We start from the raw sequence: 22,668 nt of genomic DNA on the forward strand, positions 1-22,668 counted from the left end.
GCTATACCTGGACTGAATTTGACCTAAAAATGTTTAATCATATTTTTTAAAGTTACAGGTATCTTCTTGTGTAAAATTTGTAGTACAAATCTCTGCTCATCTTCATTTGACTGCACACAGCTCTGATCCATTCACGCAGTTTGTTCTCTGAGTTATTCTCCTCAGCAATATACAATTTGGGCAATTATTTAGTGGGGTTTCTCTGTGTAATTTCATGCCTGACTGACATGCCCTGCAGTCATCCTTATGTTCCTTTGATGATGGAGGCTGTACAGAGAGCAGCCCTGTGGCAAAATCCTAGTTCCCATTGAGTTTTACCACTGGCTTCTATGGGTCCAAAGTTTCACCCTAAGTGTGTTGAATCTATGAGCAAGGGACTAAGAACTGAGATAAGTTTAATTGCCTTGGGTGTTAAGCTCAGTTGTGGTTTATTTTAAGTGTGCAGGGGAAGTGCTGCTTAAAGAGTGATTTGAAGAGACAGAATAAAAATGAGTGCACCCTTGGGAATGGCTGAGGACAGCCTTCTTGCAGAGCTCACATGTAGTTCCAGATTTAAAATGCTGTTATCTAATAAGCACAAGCAATTACTTAGCTAATGAGCACAACAAAATGAGCACAAGAAATGTGTTTCATCTGCAATGCCCACTAGAAAGACATGGTTTTGAGCTTGAGGCTGCCCTTGCTTTAAGACCTGGGTCACTGCAGTGAGATTAATCCAGGGCATAACTCACAGGGGTTAGATTAGTGTTTGTTTTACTTGAATTCACATTTCTTGCTCTCTTATCTCCTCTGAATCTTGCAGCTTCTTAGCTCAGTCATGAACCAGGGAATGGAATGGATTTAAACAGCCGCAACTTTCCTCCTGAGCATTGGCTGTCAGCCCTCAGGCTTGATTTACCACTGGAACGCAATTATAAAATGGCACAATGCAATTAATGTGTCTTCCCTCCCCTTTCATGCCAGACAGGAATTTCTCCTCCACCTTCTTCAGCTGGAGTGATTTTTATAATATAATCTATTCCAATGCGACTTTATTTTGCATTAGTCAGGGGTCTACCAAAGGGCAGTGACATTAACAGTTGATTATATATCCTGCTTAGGGATGACTCTGCATGTCTGCTACTATTTCTGTGCAGGTTCACCTTGTTTGTGGGCCTCTTTTTGTTTGGTTTTCTGGTAGTGTTTCCCCACCTTTACATCTGACAGTGACAATCGGAAAAACAAGGCAAACATAGAATGAATTGTCTAAATTTTTCCAGCCATTAAGCAAAAGCCATGTGAGCTCAGGACATTCGCTCACTACCAAGTAAACACACAGCCTTCCTGGTGTCAGTCTAGTTGATCATCTGCAAATACGTCAGAAATGACACCTGACAACTGCCAGAGCCCTGATACTGCCTAGAAGTATGATTTTTGAGAGTAAGACCAGAAAGCCAAGGTCTTGATTTGTAAGAGCCCCTGTAAACACCAGATGTACTGGACCCGCAGTAGCTGTAGTGGATCATCTTGCCACACATGTTCTGTAGAGTCGCTGTGTTGCACAGTGTTCAGTATGTGCTATATACCAGCATCTTCCTAATGAAAGCAGTGGTGAAGAAGATTTCTGTGTATGTAAGGATAATTAAAAATTCTACGTGCAAGTTTGGAAGTTAACCTTAGGGCTGGTGTAACATCTTTGTTCTTTATTTTTAATCAAGAATGTGGCACAGTCAGCCATCGCTAATTTTCTTTGCATTTCTCCTGGTGTATTTCAATGAGCATCAAACGTACTTTTTTATTTTACTCTTTACGGATATATTTCATTATGCCCAAGACTTTACTCAAACAGTCTGCAGGAAGTCGGAAATCTTACTGTTTTTTTATATTTTCAGGAAAATTGATGCCCTTTGGGGGTAGGCACATTAGAATTATGTGAATAAAAAGGAAATATTGATTTCTCTCCCCCCATGAAATAGCTTCTCAGTGTCATGGCTATTAACAAATTACATTGAAACTAGCTAAACACTAAAACCAGTTAGTAAAAGGTATATTCAACCTCAAGAACACTTCCCTTTTTCTGTGGCATGGTACGTCTCACCATGGCATAGATGAATTTTGCCCACTAATTTAGGTACAAGCTTCTTCCTAGAGCTCTGCGTTCCTTTGTATACTGTAGGAAGTAAACTCTGGAGGTTTTACTTACGTGGGATACATGGAGTAAGCAACAGCTGCCAAAAGGTAGAGCAGAGCAAGACAAAGTGGCAGTATGTGAAGGCGGCCCGTGTTCATCGTTCTCTGAGGTTGGTAAGTAATGGCGTTTGCTCCTGGTGCTGAGCCTAAGGACAGATGAACAAGTGCTGCTTAGGCATCGAAGCTGAGGTTTTCCAAGAGGCTTCTTGTTGGCCTAGCTCAGTCTCTGCTGAAAGCCAGGGCGGGTTTCCCACTGATTTTAATAGCACTAATTATGCAGTGCTGAAGGCTTTTGAAAATCCCACCCATCTGCTATGAACAGGTTTGTTGACCAAAAACCTGAGTGTGCTGCTTTTGAGGGGAGAAAGCTTCCCTTGTGGGAAAGAAAACATGCAGGGTGCTGCTTCTTTCCCTTTGCTCCATATTCTTAGTGCTGCTGGGGTGTAAACATAGCGGTGGCCATCCAATACCAGCAAATCCTTTCAGATCTGCAGTGATTTGGAGAGGATTTCTCTCCATATGTGAAGAACTCAAGAGTTGTTCCAGTTATTCTTTGCCTTTTGAGATCAAAAGAGGTATCTGCATTGAGGCATCGCTTAAATTCCTTTGCAACTCATTGGATTTTGCATTAAATTAAATTTCACATGCTGAGTGAGCAGTGAACCCTTATGGGCCTAAAGGAAAGAATATGCTGTTCCTATGCATTTTAATGTGGTGGTCAAGTTAGGGCTAATGCTCCCAGCCACCTCCTTCAGTGTTCACCTTTCAGCCTTTCCATCCTAAGCCCTGTATTTTGAAATGAAATGCCTGCATTTTATTACTTTGTAAGTGGAAAACAGCAGCATATGTTCTCTGCTCGCTAGAAAAGGCCCGAATTGTCTTGGTTTGAACTTTAAAATAAAGGTCAGACTTGAGGCAGGCACAAATTATTGCATGTGTCAGCCCAAAAGGTGAAAGCTTTAGGAAGTTATGCGCAACTGCAAATGAGGCAGTTTCAAATTGCACTTGAAACTGGAACAGCTGTTGTTCCTGTTGTTTGGAGGGTGACATTCAGAGTTATAATACTGAAGATTATATATGTATTATGTTCAGGGAGAACTCAAAAATAGAAAGTAGTCACTGAGGCGGAGAGAAAATTGGTTTGGGTGGTGCAGGGTAGGGAAGGAACAACCTTTATGTTAATGGAACAGGGGTAAGATTGTGAGAAAGTCCAAACATCGAGGTGGGTGTAAGAAACGGGAACAGGGAGAAGACAAGAGACCTGGGGAGCCTAGGAAAATTTCTGAGAAAGGATTTTTTTTTTTCTTTTCTAGCACCTCCTTGCAAATGAAAATTAATTGTTTTGAGACTGTAATTCACCGCTCTGTATTGCAGGGACTTAACGAGGCTGGTGGATTACCTCGCTCTGTGGTCTCAAAATGCTCTGACAGGTTCATGTGTGTCAGGCAAACATTATGGTAATTTTAGTGCTTTAGGGGCTCTACAGGAGTACATAAATACCACCTAAGCCATCCAGCTGAATTTAAAACTTAATTACTGCCCCACTTAATAATTTTCTCTCCCCCAACTACTGCTTTAGAGGATCATAGGGTTAAAAGAAATCATTAATCTTCCTTAATGAAGCTGTTTTCTAGCAGGAGACAGAATGTCTTGCCCCTGTGGATTCTGAGATGGAGTTTTTATGAGTGTTATGAATGGGGAAGTGGGGAGTGAGTGCCAGAGGAAAAGCAGAGCAGAAAAGGGGATAGAACCCAAAATGCCAGTGGTGGGAGGGACCCTCCAACTTGCAGGTCCTCGCTGAGTTTAGCTGAAAGGAACGCAATCGTCAAGGGGGAAGAGGGGTAAGCCCTATTAAAAACTAAGTTGGCTGTATAACTGTGTTCCCACCACAGCTACTAATTACTGGAATACCAGTAATTGCCAAAACTTTTATATGACCAAGACAAGAGCTCTCTTGAAAGCTGTGGCTGAAATTGTCCATCTCCAGAGAAATCTAAAGCAGAACATTGATGGCAGTGTTTGGGTCTCTGCTTTTTATTGTCGAGGCTGATCCATGTCCTTAAAGCTGCTTTTTCTGGGACAGTACTGCCTCATACTGAGATTAAATTGCAAGCAAATGGTTCAAAATTATCTGTGACTTTCCCAGTGCAAATCTCTCCTTTTGCATGCGTGAAAGGGAAAGAAAGCATGCTCCTCAAAACAGTGCAAGGTTTAGTCCTCTCCTAGGCCAGGGCTCCTGTGGTACCCTGTGCTGAGCACCATTGCCCGCCTTGTGCCGGGGCTGGTTGAGGAGGCAAGGATGGCCTTGCTGGTCTCCATTTGATGGTTCCTTTGGTGGAGATACTGAAGTACTTTTGTTTCTCTGTTTCTTGTGTGCATCCCCGGCTGCAGAAGATGCTGGACGAGTGCCAGGACAGGCGGAGCTGCCAGTTTCTTGTCAATAGCCGGCTGTTTGGTGCAGATCCATGTCCTGGAACCGGCAAGTACCTCATCGTGTGGTACAAGTGCAGGCCAAGTAAGTATCTCACTATTGAATCTGTTTGCTCTGGCGAGACCAAAGCATTTCATACTTAATACTTGCCAGAGAGGCCTCTTAGGACTTTTTGTTCCCTTCTACCCTTATTTTTGGTGTAACATAACCCCTGGGTGCGGAGCATTTCCCCTCCTCCCCTTGCTTGCTGGGATGCTGCTGCTCTGGCTCTTACCTCCTTGCCGGCAGCCCGAGTTGCAGATTGTTTTTGCAGGTGCCAGCAAAAGCCTTTGCCAATGCTTGAGCTCACGCTGTTGGCAGTGGGTGGGCTGCTCCCGCTCCCATCTGTAGCTGTGCTTCTGTCCCGGTGGGCTAGTGGGACTTGCCCCCTCTCCGCCTGCCCCTTCAGAAGGAGCGGTAGCATTCTGCATGGGCAGACTTCAGACCCAGCTGCTAAGGCAGGCACTGAAGATGGTAGTGCAACGGGGAGCTCACTTGCCCACACCATGCCATAAGCCAGCTTTTAATTGCTCCCAGATCAGCCTGGGAAATGTTAACCTGTGTTTTGTGTGATCTCATTAGCTGTGTTTAAATTAAATGGAGCTGGCGCCTGGATACTGGGAGTGCAATCATGCATGCTGTGGAGGAGTTAGCCTGGTGCAGCTTTGGTCCAAGACAACCAACACCCTCTTGGCCAGTTCCTGGGGGAGTTAGCACAGCCTGGGCACTGTTCTTCATCACTGCTTTGGAAGCAGACACATTAGTTTGGAGATGGCTAAGGTTTGATGGTGGCCAAAGTATGCCAGCTGATTTTAGCTGGCGAGCAGGACCTGACTCTCTTTGAATGAATAGTCTGGAGATGTCATTTTAGACCAGCCTAATCCCAAGATTTTTAGATGATATAACTAACATGGTTCCAGCATCACACCAGCAAATTTTTTTTGGGAATAAATAATACAAAAAATATTTGTACAGGGAAGAAAAACATACATGATTTCAGCAAAGATTTGAAACAAAAGAAGAAATATTCACTCTGTCAGCAGCACAGAAGAAGACTTTTTGCCCCTGCACGCAGAGACCTGTACTAATGAAGTGATCTGGCAAGATCTGTGAGGAATTCAAATGAAAAGTAGGTAATGAAGCACCTGCATTTGTTGTGGGGTTTTCTCGAGTGATTGTAACATCCCTTGTTGGGTGAGAAATGCATCTCTCTGAGAGGGGTGATCAGCAGGGTGTTCTGACAAGTCCTTCTGAACCTGCAGGTTTTGTATCAAAGCTCAGTTGAAAAAACTATTGAGGCCTGTGCTGAACTTCTGAAGGTACTTCAGGATCCCATCTGTGCATAAATATTTATGGCTTGGCATTCTTTGCTAATTACAAATATGCTAGAAAAGAAGGAGTTTAAGTGTGTGCTGTGTAGGTGATTTTCCTGAAAGAGAGCGGGGGAAGCTGCTTGAAAACATTTCCCCAAGACATTTTTCAGGCAGCTCCAATTTTGCAGGGTGAAACAGGGTAACCTGACACAAATTATTGTTTCTTAGTCACTGGGCAAACTTTTAATCAGAACCCACTGGATTAATGACAAGGTTTGAAATATGTGAGGATTAGCTTTGCACAGAGATACCGAGGCACAGTCAGCCTTTCCTTGATCATTCAAAATGTTAATTTTGAGTCTCGCTAACAGGATCTAGTGCTTGTGTGAGTTCGATAAGCCTTTCCACCTTTCTGGAGGGAGAAGGTTAATGACTTAAGATGGATCCATAGAATGCAAAATACAGGACCATGAGAAATTTTGGTGGACTTTTTGGGTTACTGAGTATTTACTGTTGTTTATGAGCTGTAAATGAATACATGTTTAAGAGCTGATCTCAAAAGCTGTGGTCCTATGAAGTGTTGACCAGCTCCAGAAAGTCTGAGCCCACATAACTGTAACTGAAGAGCTCTGGAGAGTCCTTGTTGAGAGCTCACTGCCTGGCACATTGTTTGATCCATAACTTTTATCAAAGGACAAATGCAATTTTTTGGGTTCTGTTCCTGAATCTGTCATTCTTAAAAGTAGACATGACAGAAGTACTTTAATAAGAAGCTATCCTCCAGAAACACATTTCTTTCCTTTACTTGTTGAGGAAGCCTAATGTGACCATGACACTGAAGCAGATACCTTGGTTAAGTGCCTACCTAGGTAGAATGAATGTGAGTGGTATATTGACCTGTATACAGGTACGAGAGGCACTTTGGACAGGACATCTTTAAAATAAAATAAGGATGCCCAAGCCTTCCCACTCCGAGTCATGTTGGAGCCTCAAAAGGCCCCTGAATAGAGGCAGTTATCTAAAAAGAGACTTCCTTGAAAGAAAGCAAAACTGAAGTTAGTGGCATTTGCTTGTACCTTTGCTGAAGAAAAACTAGATGGTGCAGTCATCCCCTCCAGCCACTGTCAGTGCAGTTATGCCTCTCTGACATTATGTTGTGTTTGAAATCTAGTGGTTTCGATGCTTGCTGGCTGTATGGGGTTCACTCACAAGGCAAGGCGCTATTTTGGTCTCTCATGGGCAGAATTACAAGGAGATGGAGGACAGTAAATCATGCTGAAACTCAAAGCCCCAGATTTTTCAAATGGTGGGGCTTCAGGGAGCAGGGCAATGGTAGGGATCTCTACTGCACTAATCACTCTGAGACTGCTCTTGCTGGAAGCAGGGAAGACTCACGCAAAGGTGTTGTGGTTCACCTCCTCTAGAAATTCAAAGAAATAGTTCAGAGAAGTGCGCACTTAACTAGAAGCCATGAGAAATTCAATGGCTTGTGTGTTTTTGGGGAAGTTGTGTGCTAATCGGGGTTCCCTCTGATCCAATGGGTGGATCTGGGGTCTAATGGACATTCAGCTTGCATGTACTCAGATATGTGCATGGGACTGCTTTTAAATGTCAGGTGTTTGGCAGTTCTGGGTATTCTCTGTGCTTGTAAATAAATAAATACACTATGTGTGTGTGCACTTTTAATTTTAAGGTATAGGGTATTTAAGGAGGTCAGAAATAATCAATAAAATGTTCTGTTCTGTCTCAGTTTGGGGAAAGTGAGACTTATTTGTTGCTGCTATCTGATTTGAGGGTCAAGGTTCATCAAAGTGTAGAGAGGCTTAGCTTTTATTGTATTTTCCCATAGCACGTGAGCCTTAGATTGTAATACGCACCAGCCTTTGAAAAGATGTTTGAAAGCACAGTACAGGTCTCAGCAGAGCACAGCTATGACTGGTGCTTCTAAACTTGGAGGTGCCTCTGCAATCATCCTGCTATTGGCAGCCACAACAGAGTCCCCAGAAGGTCCCTGCAGGTCAAGGTTGGCACATGTTGCCATAGCGGTGAAACCTGAAGTTGCTCACTGCTAGTGAAGGTGTAGTCTGGCATCCAGCACTGGCCGGGGGTGGTTTCCAGTGCAAAGTCTGGGTATGGACACTCTGTTTTAGAGGATAAAGAAGTGGACCAGAGTGGGTTGTCCCATGCCAGCTGACCTCAGCGCCAGAGAACTGGCACATTTAATTTATTATCAGGGCCAATGTAGCCCGAGATCCCCACCCAAAGCACACTGAAGCCTAGGATCAAGCCCTGAACACACAGAGGACTTCAGTCTCCAGGTTACCTTTCAGGATCATTAAAAAATTGCCCACAAATCCAATTATTTCTCAGGTAACATGCTGATTTGATTTAGGCCCATTAAGTATAATTACCGGGTAGGCTGCAGAAACGTATAATTAGAGAGAACTGACATACTATTTAATTGGTCTAACATGAATTTCCTCTAACTGAAATCTAGATTCACCACTGTTATTCAAACAATTTAGTGTTTGTTCATCCCCTTCACGTCAGAGACAGAGAACCGTGTAAGATCGTGTGTTATTGTAAGCTAGGAAATATTTGCTCTGTGTGCCAGACTTTCCAGAGGGGCTGCGTGGTCTAATCCTGGCTGGGAACAGGATCTGTGGGGCTGCCCAAGTCATGTTGAAGAAATAATTTCTCTTCTTTGCACTCCAGCAATACCATTGCAGCTGATTTTACCAGGGCTGGTTTGGCTCTGGGCTATGGCACAAACAGGGATCGATCTGCCCCTGCACAGCATCTGTTTGCTTACAGTGGCTTTTTGGTTGTTTAGTTATTTATTTGGCTTTATGATTTCAAAAGTGCCAATGCTCCTGAAGAAAATAGGGACATAAGCTCTTGCTTTTCTCTGCAAAGGGATTACAGAGGATGAGATGTGTTGTCTGAGTGGCCGTTCGCTGGCAGTGCTGTCGAGATAGGAGAGGGCTCCTACTCTGCTTCTGTGGCTTCCCTCACGAGTCCCCCACGCAGCACCTTTCTCGTCTCTGCCACTGCCACGCTGTCCTTGATGCGCAGTCCCATTCTTGGCTCTGAGTTACCTAAGCTGCAGCCTCCTGTAATGCTGTCGTGATATTTTCCCTCTTTCCTATTGGGCAGTTGCTACTTTAGCTTATGACTTCGAGGTCTCTGGGAGAGATATCTCCATCCAGTGGTTTTTTTTTTTAATATTATTATTTTTATTTCATATATAAAATACTGTGTGGAGTGGCTGGATGTGATAATTGGAGGCTGGTGGGTGTGAAGCCTCCCTGTATTAATCATCCCAGTGACGTAACAAAGTGTAAATCCAAACTTTGCTGCTCTACCTTCTATTCACAAATACAAACCTAAAGCCTTTGAAGTTTCAGTGAGCCTGGATTGTGACCTGGGCTCCAATTGCAGCTCAAATCCCCCTGTAACAATACAAAAACATATTTGTGAAAGGCATGTCAAGGCTCTGAGAAATGCATCTGGGAAGGAAACTTGCATTTGTTGGCAAAGAGTGAAATGCCAGAAGTTTGTGTGGGAGTACTAGGAGGAAAGGGGGTGGGGGAGGTCACTTTGTTCTAGTTCAGAGCCTGTAGCTTTGATACATGGGAAAACGTTTGTGCTGAGAATTGACCTGGACACACGTTTTGAGATCAAGCAGTCATTCTCTCCACCATAGATTTAATTCTAATCTAAGCAGCCCAGTCAATGCTTGTGAAATGTCAAAGGCTTTTTTTCAAATATGGAAATGACCATCCTGATATCCTTGCCAAAATCTTACTCAGGTAACTTTATTTTTCTTAACAGCCTTAGGCAATTTTGATTTGAAAGCAACTGATTTTTAAAATCAGGTAGGAATAATTCCAATTAGATCATCTTCTGATAAAAGTGTCATCTTCGTGTTTGTACTCTATCATACAGTGAGGGAGCTGCCACACTGTGTCCTAGGAGTATCTACCTCTTGGTGAGGATGTGTGATTTTATTTTTGCCAGTGGTACTCCAAAACCTATACAAACAGCATAACACCATTACTTGTGGCAGAGCTTTTCCAGCTGTCAAAGAACTGTGAAGAGTCATCTTCTGTTGGCGGTTCCCAGGTGCTGGTGAATGTGAAGCTGCCTTATGTCAGGTCTGCTCATCAGGTTTCAGCTGGATTGGCTGAAAAGGCTGAAAAGGACATTTTGGAAGGACGACCAAGGCTTGCAGTGAATGCACCTTGTTCTGCTTTCCATTTCCCTACAGTCCATTCCTTCAATATTGAATCTAGTGTGGGGTTTGCTGTTGGCTTTGCTGGGCTGAGGATTACACCTTTTCTGTTAAATTCAGTGAACGTGGCATGAAAAGCCTGGTTGCATCGTGCACCCTCAAGGCTTTCACTGCCTAGGCAGAATCTGCAAAATGCTGTGAGCAAGAGCAGAGGGCTGGAGAAAGAACAGAGGTTTTGTAGAAATTTCAGATGAGAGCAGAGCAGGACCTAAATGTATTCCTGGACCCCTTAACACTGGTGATTGATTTTAGTGCTGGGATAGATTGGTAATTCAGTAGTTATCAACCCTTTCAGAAAAGCATTAATCTCCTTCATCAGACAGGTTTATTGGTGGCAGGAGAAGTTCACTGCATTGTTTGCTGCATTGCTGTTTGGTGGGCCAGGCTTTCCAAAGCAGCACGATGGAGTGAGGGCCATTTAATGGGCACATCCTTCTGGCACAGCCACCAAGGCAACAGAATAAGCCTTTTACCTCCTGCATTCATCAGCTTGCTCTTGCTTATCTGTATTATTTCAAAACTGTTAAGGTGGTGCAGGGAGTGGAAATTTATAAGGGCAATAAAACCAGGCAGCAAACGCTGTGGTGATGAAAAGGTATAAATAAAGAAATGTTGTAAATAATAGAGGACAGATCCATCACCCTACACAATCAGGGTCAGAGAAGCTTTAATGCTAACGATTAATATTGTTCTAAGCTGTTGATGCACAGAGATTTTCAGATGTTGTCAAATAGCCCTATCTCTGTAGCACACTAATCACTTGACTGTCAGGAGCGGGATTAAGAGGAATGTGTGATTTCATTGTCAGCAAATGCAGAGATTATTGTCAGCCCCTGCCCCCATGGAGAAGGAAACTGCTGCTGACCTGGGAGAGTTAAAATAAATAAGTAATTACCAGTTTTCTTTCAAACCTCGTCAGTCAGCCCTGATTGACGTAATAATTAGGAGCCAGCAAAGACCAGGGTGCTTTCTACTGATGTAGTTGGAAAGATCCCCTTTGCTGGATCAGGTCTCTAGCATCCAGATGTGAACTGCTAAAAAAGAGTTTCTGAAATCTGCCTAAATTGTATAAACCATAGAGCTGTGATTACAGACCCCCTTTGTCCACTGGCATTTAAATTTTCTGGGAGGTCCTAGGAAAAAAACAAGGGTAAGAAAACCCTTATAAGCCATGACTGTTTAGTGAAGGACAAGGAAGGGATACGCCGCAGTCTCTGTGCTGCGACGGGTGGGTCAAGAGCATTGCCAGAAGGAAGTGGGAGCCTTTGCCCTCATGGACTTCAAGAGATCCAGCCCATCCTTAGGCATTGTGGGCACATGTGATACCTTTCCGTGCTGATGGTGGCAGCTGCATTGTGGATGGTGCTTCAGGTGTCGTAACTGGCTTTGGCTGCTGCCAGAGACAAAGTGATCCGGGAGCCTTCTCCCTAGAAGAGCAAGGGGGTGTTCTCAGGACAATTAACCAGAATAAACACAAGGAAACCAAGTTTTTAAAAATGAAACCCATAAATCTAAATCTCAACACGGTCCTACTGTGGTAGAGGTTTGCAAGCTCTGAACAATAGATTTTTAAAATTTTCTGGCATACTGATAGAGAACTGTGAGAAGAAGAGCATGTCCCGGAAACAATATGCTTATGAACCAAACTGAGATGCTGCAAAGGTTTACTTCTGTGAAAGTTTGGATCTGTTATATTGAGTCCAGAGTTTAAACCATGCATGTAGGCCTCACAGAACAGGGAGGTAAATTTACACAGCACTTCTGCAGGGGGTCCTGTATATGGACTTACTCAAGACAGAAAATATAGATCAATTGCTCTCCTCACATAACTGTCTTTTGGCAAAGAGCAAAGAAGAGTAAAACTTCTTTGGGGTAGAGGTGTGGCAATGAACTCCTTCCCATACTGTGAATTTCTTCAATAGATTTTCAATATGAGTCCTGCATTTTTAAAAGAGGTATCTCCTGCTATTTTCAGCCTTTCCTTGTACTAATGGTGCATCAAGCTCTTCGTGGTTACATGCTTATTTTTCTGACTACTTAAAAGGCACTGGAGGCTGTCACCTAGTCATGACTCTGGGAACTGGGACTTCTAAAGCAACCGTGATGAATTTGGGAGATTTGGTAACTGTATTTATCTCAGCTGCACTTTTTCTTCTTGGGCAAAGCCATTGAAAGAATACTGTGTGTTTAATTATTTAAGACAGTAACGAACTATCTTTGAATCTTGTAAGCCTCACTTTCCTGTATTTTATGCTCTAGGCAACCCCATGGATTATGTGTAAAAATATCAATCAGGTATCCTTTTAACGTTCCTGTGTCAGAATTATTACTGCCAGTATTTTAACATTTGGAGAAGACTGTTTTAATGATATAGGACTAAATTATCCCTTTCAGCTATTTTAATAATAACTTTAAGGAGCAATACTCCAGGTTTACACTGTCACTTGAAGAGAAGAACAAAAGCGCTGTGAGCAGTGGTACTAATGAAGTCTTTTTATATACAAGTAATTCAAGTGATTTTTTCTGTAGTGCATCCCTCCCATCTTTTCATTGCAGTATCAAAGATTTTCACTGTGTTTCCTATGTTGCCTCCTATGGTGTAGCTAGTCCAGAATTATCCATGCTAACTGCCAGGTATTACATCCATGCTGGCTGGCTGGTGGGACAGTGAAACAATTACAACCAGCTTTGGCACTGATTTGGCTCCCTTCTGTAATTGGCTACCAGTTCTTAAAAAAATGTATGGGGACTTAACTAGACTGGTCATCTCAATGTTTCTGACAAATTTCACTGAAATTTAGTCAGCAGGTCCTCAGGTCCTTGGAAAGAGGACTAATAAATGGTGAGGCAGAGGCTTAGGCAGCAGGACACCAGTAAATCACAGCTGCTTCAGAAAATCAGCCTAAATTAATTAATGGAAGAAGCAGGGTAAGAATTAAATTTGTCCTGGGCTCCCAAGTGTTTTGTTTAGCTCTCATCTCACAGTCTAGCATGTTTCATCTGGAAGAGCTTCAGGGAAACCTTAGTGCTCTCTACAGCTACCTGAGAGGAGGCTGTAGGCAGGTGGGGTTGGTCTCTTCTCCCAGCTAACAAACAATAGGACAAGAGGAAACGGCCTCAGGTTATGCCAGGGGAGGTTTAGATTGGATATTAGGAAAAATGTCTTCACTGAAAGGAGGGTGGTCAAGCATTGGAACAGGCTGCTCAGGGAGGTGGTGGGATCACCATCCCTGGAAGTGTTTAAAAAATGTGTAGCTGTGGCACTTAGGGACATAGTTTAGTGATGGACTTGGCAGTGCTGGGTTAAGGGCTGGACTTGATGATCTTAAAGGTCTATTCCAACCTAAATGATTCTATGATTCTACATTTTGATATTGTTCCCTTTTTTCTCTTTTGATAACCGTATATCTCTGTCCAACAGGAAAGTGCAACTAGGTGCATGTGAACTCTATTTTGGAAATGAAATGTAGCAGTTAATTTGCAGCACTGCAAGCCTTTGCACAGCAGAATATAAAAAGGCAGCTATTTCAGACTAATGAAAGTGACAGTGGGGAAAGGAACCTTTTAAACATTGCAAATTGGATGGGTGCACCAGAGGTGTAATTTTAAAGGAATCTGACAAGGTCATTTGCAAAGAACAATCTTCTTACTTGTCGAAATGGTTTCAGACCTCCAAAACTTGGTGCTCTTGAGTTTTCAGGATACTTCTGAAGTTGGCAAACCGCCTATTTCATGTAACTCTAGACCGTCATCTGAGCTGTATGTTTCAGAGTTTCAGATCAGCTTCTGCAGTGGTGGTGCACTCCATGCCATCAAGGGTAGCAAACTTCAGTTTTTAAAACTTAATTTACAGTATCTTCACAAAAATTTTCTCAAGGGAGAATTGAACTGAAATAATGTTAAAAGATACTTCTGTGCAAATGTATGAAATTGTGACAGTCTCACTTTTTTATGCTGCAAATTAAAAGCGGCAATCCTTTTTAGATCCTGTCTGTTGAAATGAGGGAATGACCAGGTAGCCCACAGCTTAAGTGCTTGTGGGGGAGTCAGAGGAAAGGCTGTACTGAAGGACTCTGGAGACCTTTTCTGTCCTGGAAAGGTTTCCCCCCCACATTCCTGCTTAAGGGAATACTGACTTGATTGAGATGGATTTATTCAAATCTTGAGATGAACGGGAAGTTCTCATTAGCAGCGTGTTCACATGGATGAGGAGGAAGCTCTGGAACTCAGGATACGAGGTGCATGTTATAAGTGAAAGGAAATTGGAAGAAAACAAAAAACAAGGAGCCATAGCAATGTACACTGGTCTAAAGAGCAGGCATTTGCCACTGTGAGGAATTTCTGATCTATGTTGACCGCTTTGCATTTGGGCACTTGGAGGCCAGAATCTGTTTATAACTTCAAAAGTGTAAAAGAAGATGTAAAATTCAGGTAACAAATACTTGCTTGAAATGAAAAGTAAGTAATTGTATGAACACAGGAATAGGAGTATGGGGAAGAGGTTTGAACAGGAGCACTGAATGGAAAATATCCTTTTAGTACAATTACCTTCTTCACAGAAGACTGTAGGAGTCAATGAAAGCTGTCCAAGGCACCTTTGCTCTCTCTGCTTTGAGATGTACTTTTCTATTTTAATTTTGGGAGGATGGGCTTAAATTTACATGCACTCAAAAAAATTCCCTATATCTTACAGAAGGTCCTGGGAATTAGCTGATTATGGGGGGAAATAAAAATATATAAAATCAAGGGTCACAAGTTACAAGGAAGGGTACTGGATGGGTATCTCAAAGATGAGCTTTTTATGAGCAGTCCTGTTGCACAGGCACTCTTGCTCTAGGATGCTGCTTAGAGGTATCTGTCCTAGTGTTTAATAGGTTTCTTGTCTTGAAGACTCACCTTCGTGGTTCCCCCAGAAGAGATAGTAACAGGTACTCACTTACTCATCTCTCACGCGATTAACTGGATCACTGAAACAGATTGCCCAAGCAAGTTGTGGAGTCTCAGTCCTTAGAGGTGTTAAAAACTTGTATTGACATGGCCCTCAGCAACCTGCTGCTCTAGTTGACCCTGGTATGAACACGGAGATTGGCCTAGACAGTCTCCAGAGGTCCCTTCTGTCCTTTGTGACTCTGTGAATTATGATCTAGAGTGGCTACATCCATAGTAAAGAGTTCATATTTCCATGGTTTAACCCTTATTTTGGCTTTTCTCTTTAGGCTGACACAAAAGATTGTTACGTGGTGATTTTTGCAATGTAAATATTCTGCCTAGACATCTGCTGAAATGAGAAAAATCTCACCGCATGTGAGACTGTGAGGTCACCATATTTATTATTTGGTGATGACTTCCAGTGTCCATAAAAGTTCGTTGAATTTTAACTTGTGACTAAAATGTTGCGTATCCCACGTGTGCTGCCTGGCTCACTGTGCATCTCAGCTGTTCAGCATTGCAACCAGGCTGCATCTGATAGCTGCAGTAAGAGATGCAGGCGGGAAGAGTGACATGGACCGTCGGAGCTGTACCTGCATTAACACAGTTCAGAGTGGCTAAGTGAGAAAGGGAGCTGTCTCTTCACCCTTCTTCACAGGTGAACACTAACCACTACCCAATACTTCAACACATTCATACATCATTTAAAGGAAAATAGGTGTTGGTGGAATGGCTGGATATAACGAAGAGTTACAAATTTCAAGGCAAGAAATTTTCTTTGTTGTGGGTGGTATGCAGTGGAGCAGCTAGCAAAGCTGGGATGAAGGTGAGCAAGGTAAAAACTGGGCTAAAGAGAAGCTATTGGCTAACATGGAGTGCAGTTTAATTCTGAAGTGGCATCTTGGGTGCAGTCTCACTAATTTAACAGTTACAAACTAGTGAGATAGACTTCTATGGGAAACAATCCTGACCTGATAAGAAAGTGGGCAAACCTATCTCCTACAAAATCTCTTTCTTTGCTCAGATCCCTCATTCTAATATTTAAATCCTTTAGGATTTTGTGAGGAAGACACATTTCTCTCTACATGTGTTTCGAGCTCTTTGATCTAAGAAATAGGGTCAACTGTTATGCTCTGATTGTGTGAAGCACACACATTTTAATTAGCAAAAATTCATAATTTTTTCCACAAGTTCTGTTGAAAAACACAATTTTAGGCAAGGTAGACCTCTGGCATTAATGCATTCCATCACTTTGTTAGACCCAAAATATTTTTATAAGCTTTCTCTTTGAGGTCTTGCAGAGATTGAGCCAACTGACATTCAGTTTTGAGCTTCCTAATCATGATCATTCAAAAAATTGTTATGGACCATAGTGAAAAAAGACACTGGGTAAATGTGTTTACTACAGGTCAATACTTTGGTATTCCTGCACACATCCTTAATTACAAAGGGTCGTCTTGTTCACTTGACTGTTTAAGAGAGCCAATTTTTCCATTAGAAACATTTATAATTGTTTTCCTTTAATTGTTCTAGCTATGTTGTAATCATGTCATTTAATGACCTTTAAAAATGTGTCTAGAAAAGCCTGCAGCTGTTCCCTCCTTGGTTTCTCTCTACTGAGTTATATTTAAGCCAGTGTCTCTGAAAACAGTCAGTAATAAAAGGGATATTATCCTTAGCAAATATCTTAATCATGGTAAATCTCTGTTGCCCTACAAATGACTGCATGGGGGATTAGAGTTGAGTAAGCCATTTGCTGAATATCACTGCCACCTTTCCTAGGCCATTTAAGCATGTTTAATTTTTCAGGGTGAAACATGAAACCCACTAATACAAATGTTTGCATTTGGACTGAATTATATCCAGACTATAACAGTTATAGCAGGCTTAGGATCAGATTGTGACTGATCTGTAGGAGGCCAGTTCTTGGGAGAGTGAGAGAGAAAATGTAGATTCGTTCCCAGCCCCAGCTCTATGTCACTTGTGCTGCCTCAGTTCATTTCAATATTTATATAAGGCTATTATGGGTTGAAGTACCAGTAAATATATGGATAATACTTAGCTCTGTATTTTTTTTTTATATCAGTCACAGTCCTTACCGTCATCCGATGCCTGGGAGCCATCAGTGCCTGGCTGTGGTTCATCCTGGCTAAGACAGAGGTGGCAATGCTACAAAGCAGAAAATACTTCCAGGGACTTGTCTCCTCTGTAACATCACTTTCTATCTGCTTGCTTATCCAGATTTCTATCAGGTTGCCCAGAAACACTGAGAGTATCTGTTCTCCAGTGATCAAGCTTAAGGGAACCTTTTGAGAGTCTGAAATACTACTGCATATTTCATGCTTTCTTTTCTCTTCTTTTTTAATTCCTCCTAAGAAAGCAGTGTCTTCTATGTGTGCCAGCCTGGGGGACTGCAGCCCTAACCAGTTTGGACTCAGCCAGATCCTTGGGAACTGGCAGCTCCGATAGTTGTTTCCTAGAGCAGAATTTAGTGATGGTGAGGTCCATCTGTTTCAGGTGGTACAGCCCTCTTACTCAACACTGCAGTGTGCCACAAGCATATCGCGCATAAACTGTGCCGGTTCCCAAGGAGTGTGTGCTCAGATTCACCTCCCTGGTCTAATGTCTTGAGCCATCCATCAGGCAGCTTCCCCTATAAGCCCTGAACACAACTTCCCAACAAGGGTAAGAACTGTGGATGTGAGAGGCAGAGGTTTGTTGTTGACTGTCTTGTGACTGGTGGACTGATGTGCAGCGAAGAAGTGTATGTCTGTGCATCCCAGTGTCTTCTGGGCTAAATGCCATACTTGCTGTGTTTAAATCCCAGTTGCCAAATGACTAGCCCTGACTTTGAATGGTTGGCAGAATTTAATAAATATTCTAAGGACCTTAAATGGGTCCACAGGACATGTGATTAAGCAATCACTTATACTTGTTAATTGGGAGATGTAGCTAATAATAACCAAATTAGAAGAGGAAATTGAGTTAGTGCCTTGTAAGAAATAAGACCTTCACAGAGGACCCTGGCACTCGCTCATTAGAGGTTTCAAAATTGATCTTTTTCTAAAGTTAATCAACTATTTCGTATTTCAACCACTTCAGCCAGTCACAAGTACTCTTCTTTTCCATAATATTGGTTTAACGTTAACTATATATAGCTTGTTCTATTGCAGAGTTTTGTGCCTTTGTGCTTTTAGCTTGAATCCATGGGGTTTTTTTCCTAAGGGGAAAAAAAAAGGTCTATCAAGTCTATAAAATTCTATTATACTCTGTTAAGTTTTACACTGTATAACCAGATTAAATCTTTGATCCCATTTCCCTCACAGGAGAACCAAAAATCCCATGGGAGACAATTATAGGTGAAGATAATAACCCTTAGTACCTTCAGTGTATTATTCAGGTGCTTTCATGGTGATAGTGGATGAAATACGTCCATAAATAAAATAGTGATTGATTCTTCACAGCTGTATGAGGTTCCTCTTTCCCTACATAATTGGATGTTGAAAAGAGATCTGTTCCTGATTCCTGTCACTGTTTTATGCACTCCACTGGTTGTGGGTTTATATCTACAGGTATTATTGAAGGTTGTGTGTTCTTCACACAGATTCTCCCATGAACGAGTTAGGTCTTAATTCTGTCTTCATCTACAGGGATAGATGAGAAAGTGTTTTCCCATTCAATAAATATTTTAGAGGTTTAAATGTTTCCCTGCATTGGGATAAAAACTAGGATTTTACAGAGATTTTTGGAAAAAGGCTGCAGAGTGAGAAGGAAGATTACATACTGGAATAGTGTCTGGGCTTAAGATTCTCACCCAGACTATGAGGGTTTCGATCAGGGTTTTCACATTCCAGGTGGATGCTCTGATCACTAGGTAATAGGCTATTTTTAAGGGGGCTATTTTTCGGCTTTGAGTAGGAATTTACAAGCTGAGCATGAGAAGTCATTTGTTCTCAGATGTTTCTTTTAAATCAGGATGTGCTTGTCTTGGTATAGTATGTGTTTTCTCCATGCGGTTTCTTCTGAAAAAATCTCATCTAATGTAGAAATTAGACCTACTTTGAGAACAGGTTAAACCAGATGACCTCCTGAGGCATCTTCCAACCTAAATTCTTCTATGATTCAGTTTTGGTGGAAAATTACTCCATCTCCAATAAGGAAAAATTATTCTTGAACCTATAGTTACAATACAATGAAAAAATGTCACATTAAATGTTAGCTGTCATGTTGTAAACACTGAAGTATTAAACAATAAAGTAATTATTAGTTAGTGTTCTCAGTTACTGAGTGGTTTGATGCATATGGACTTTGCCTAAGTTCTTATATACATATTTGTGTATACACACACACACACACACGTATAGGTGTGTTTTTGTGTGTGGTAGTAGGCATAGAGAACCAGTGACAAGGAGAGACAAAAGTCATGTCTATGCTAGTTAATGATACAGGGCCAGGGGCAGCTCCAGGCACTGGCCGATGGTTATCTACGCTTTTTGGTTATTAGCGTGCTCTGTGGTACGATTTTGACCTGGTACAACTAGAAGCATTTCAGATGAAATGACTGATCATGCTTTGGAGGTTACCATGGGTCAAGGACCCTTCTCACTAAGCAATGTCAATGCTGTTGTAACTACATTTCTAATAGTAAATAACAGAATCAAGTGGAATGTCACTCTACTGAGGCTGAGGGGTTTGAGGTTATTATATTCCTGGCTGTGCCCTGGGTTGCCTGTGGGGTCTGTAGACATGCCACTGAAGTTTTCTTAGTCTTTCTTTCACACTTGTAGATGTCTAGCTGTAAAGACTCAGCTCTTAAAAATGTTTGTCTTCTGTGGTGTGTTGGCAGACACATGGGAAGGGCCTGTTCTAGGTTGGGACCTCTAGAGGTTCCCATAATACAAATAATAATAGCAAAGAGAAGGGAATGACATGTGATGTCTGATGAAACAATTGCCCAGTCTCCTCGATGGATGTAAACTGAGTGATTGTGCTGTGTGCACCAGCCTTACAAAAGCAAGAGTATATTTTGCTTTGTCGGATGGACCATTTTAAGAAGGATTTGCAGAGCAGCTTTGCGTATCTGAATTTGCAACATGCAAGAGCAGCTTCCATCATTAACAAATTTTGTATAGTTCCTATTGAATCTGCCAAGGGACACCTGCTGTGAAAAAAAAAAAAAGCTATTGAGCATAATTGTGTTTGCATTTGGGCTGCCATGATGTAGGAAAAATGCTTGGTACATAAAAGGCTGATCGTTGGGTGAGAAAAGTGCCTAAAGATAGGCTTTTACCTTACCCTGACACAGGCTGCTGATATTGCTGTGTTGAAGTCCCTCAACGGCCATGCCTCACTTATTTGTCTGCAAAATGAAATTATTGGCTATTTACTGGAACTGACATGTGCTTGGTTAAAACGCGTTCATTAAATGTACTGATAGTGCCAGAGAGAGAATGCACAATGCAAATGATCAGTGCTATTCTAGCAAATGCAGTTGTAAGGCTGGGATCGTGCTGGCAGCTGATGTGTATCTCTGGGTACGTGCCCAGGCTGGCTGCTGCCTCTGACAAGCTCACACCATGGTGAGGTGAGAGGGCTCCCTTCATGCTGAGTGCCTGCCTCTGGATCAGCTGAGTAATTAAGTGTTTGTTTCCTTCCAGATGAATACAAGAGTAAAGTAGCCTGTGAAGATGACAAGCTGAGGCTAAGCTGTAAGAAGAGCATGGTGATAGCCATTTATTCTGCTATCTTTGGAAGGACGCAAGGAGGCAGCCTGGAGTGCCCATACCAAAACCTAGGGATGCCCATGATTGGTAAGCAGGGGAATGGCTTGACAGAGCACACTGAACTGGGCAGGGTGATTTCATTTACTGTCAGCATGGTAGAGCTCACACAGATTCTGATTAAGAAAAGCAGGACTGGGACATGTAGCCTGCCAACAGTGGTGCTCCTGGTGTGTGGTACCTTGTTAACCAGTGGCGAGCTCCATCATGAGCAATAAACTGAGGTTCAGCTAGATGCCCTACCCAAGTTACCAAGCTGCAGACTTTTAGCGCATTCATCAGATTATATGCTTGAAGGTAGACCTTGAATTTCTTGTTTGATTTTCTGTCCTTCTGGTGGTTCATAGACTGAACCTCTAGTTATAATATGGAGGAGGATATTGTTGGTGGATGTTATGGACCATCTGCGCCCAAGCCAAGCCTTAAAGTTGCATTTAAACTTCAAGTTAAAGCAAGGGGTGAAAATTCAAAAAGCAAGTTGTTAAGTTGCGTCATGTTACTGTTTACTTACAGTACCTTCAAGCAGCTGCTTTACTCTCAGGCTTTCATAGTCTCACATTCATGTGTGTAAGATCAGTAAGTTTAGAAAAAAGTCACTAGAACTGTCTGTTTTGAGCCAATGTGAAATGACTTTGAATATTTTAGGCTGTGGTAGAGAAAGCAACCGCCTGCAGCACAAAATCCTGTGGTCAGAATTTCTCATCGTCTTGCTCTGCAGAGGTGAGACGAAATTAACTGGATTCCCAAAGGAATCGCCTCCAGAGGGGGAAAGGCTTTAGAGGGGGCTGTACAGGGGAGCTCGAGCTGCTGCTATTGCCTGTGCTGGTATCTGTTCCGCTGTATCTGGGGATCTTTGGCTTCATAGCTGGTGGTCCAGTGCTCTTAAGGAGTTAAATGCTATTCAAATGGAAGCATATGAAGTGACTGCTTGGAAATATGATAGGCAGATGCTGGGTGTCAGTAGGAAACCACAGGTGGAATCAGGCCAGTCGGGTTATTTGTGCAGCGTGGTGAGCACCTCAGTTGTGTAGCTGTGAAAATCTGAGCACTTGCAGCACAGCTGAGTAGTGCAGGGTGTCCCACCCAGCCCCATGGTTCAGATGCCTGGGAGAAGAGTTACCGTCCTTTAACAAGGACATCTCCCATTTCCTGAGGTGACCTATGTCCCTGGATGTGCTTCTGTTGTCCGGGGTGCAGAAGCCCTAACAGATATGTGCAACAGGTTAGCCTAGACCTCTTTCATGTGGTGTTTGGGATGGGCTAAGACTGTGTGTGCTGGGTGCTGTGGCAGTTCGGCTGCTGGGTGGTAACTTGCCAAATCAGCGAAACACGATGGGTTTCTAGCATAGACGTGAGCACACTGCTCCTTTGTCCGAGCTGGGAGAGCAGGAACAGGCACGTACTGGTGACAAGGTGCTAGCGCTGGGACTGGCTCTTGAATATTGGCGTGAAGCAAAACACTGTGAAGCCACAAAGGGTAAAGTTTTACCCGGATGCAAACTCCCAAAACTTACCCTCCTCTCAGCCAGTACATGTGGCACTCAAAAATGGGATGGGAAGCAGTGGAGCTGGGAGAGCAAGGCTGTAGCTAAGAGGACAAGCAGTGAGGTGTGACAGCAGGGCTGCATGTGCCATACCATCTACAGAGCTTGTATGCCCTGTTGTTTTCAAACTGGCCTTATGATATCTACAAATTGGACTGTTTGCCCAAGG

The 22,668-nt window shown here is 42.6% G+C and overlaps 1 protein-coding gene across 2 annotated transcripts in view; it reads left to right on the forward strand.

The window, feature by feature from the left end:
- The window catches only part of EVA1A (eva-1 homolog A, regulator of programmed cell death), a 224,367-nt gene that overhangs the window by 80,358 nt on the left and 121,341 nt on the right, over positions 1–22,668 (forward strand). For both annotated transcript variants that reach the window (XM_040597726.1, XM_040597727.1), the window contains exons 4-5: positions 4,561–4,684; positions 20,833–20,985. In XM_040597726.1, coding sequence (XP_040453660.1) covers positions 4,561–4,684; positions 20,833–20,985 — 277 coding nt within the window. The remainder of the gene's footprint in view (positions 1–4,560; positions 4,685–20,832; positions 20,986–22,668) is intronic.

This window comes from Falco naumanni, chromosome 6 (assembly GCF_017639655.2).
Source record: "Falco naumanni isolate bFalNau1 chromosome 6, bFalNau1.pat, whole genome shotgun sequence".
Lineage (NCBI taxonomy): Eukaryota > Metazoa > Chordata > Aves > Falconiformes > Falconidae > Falco > Falco naumanni.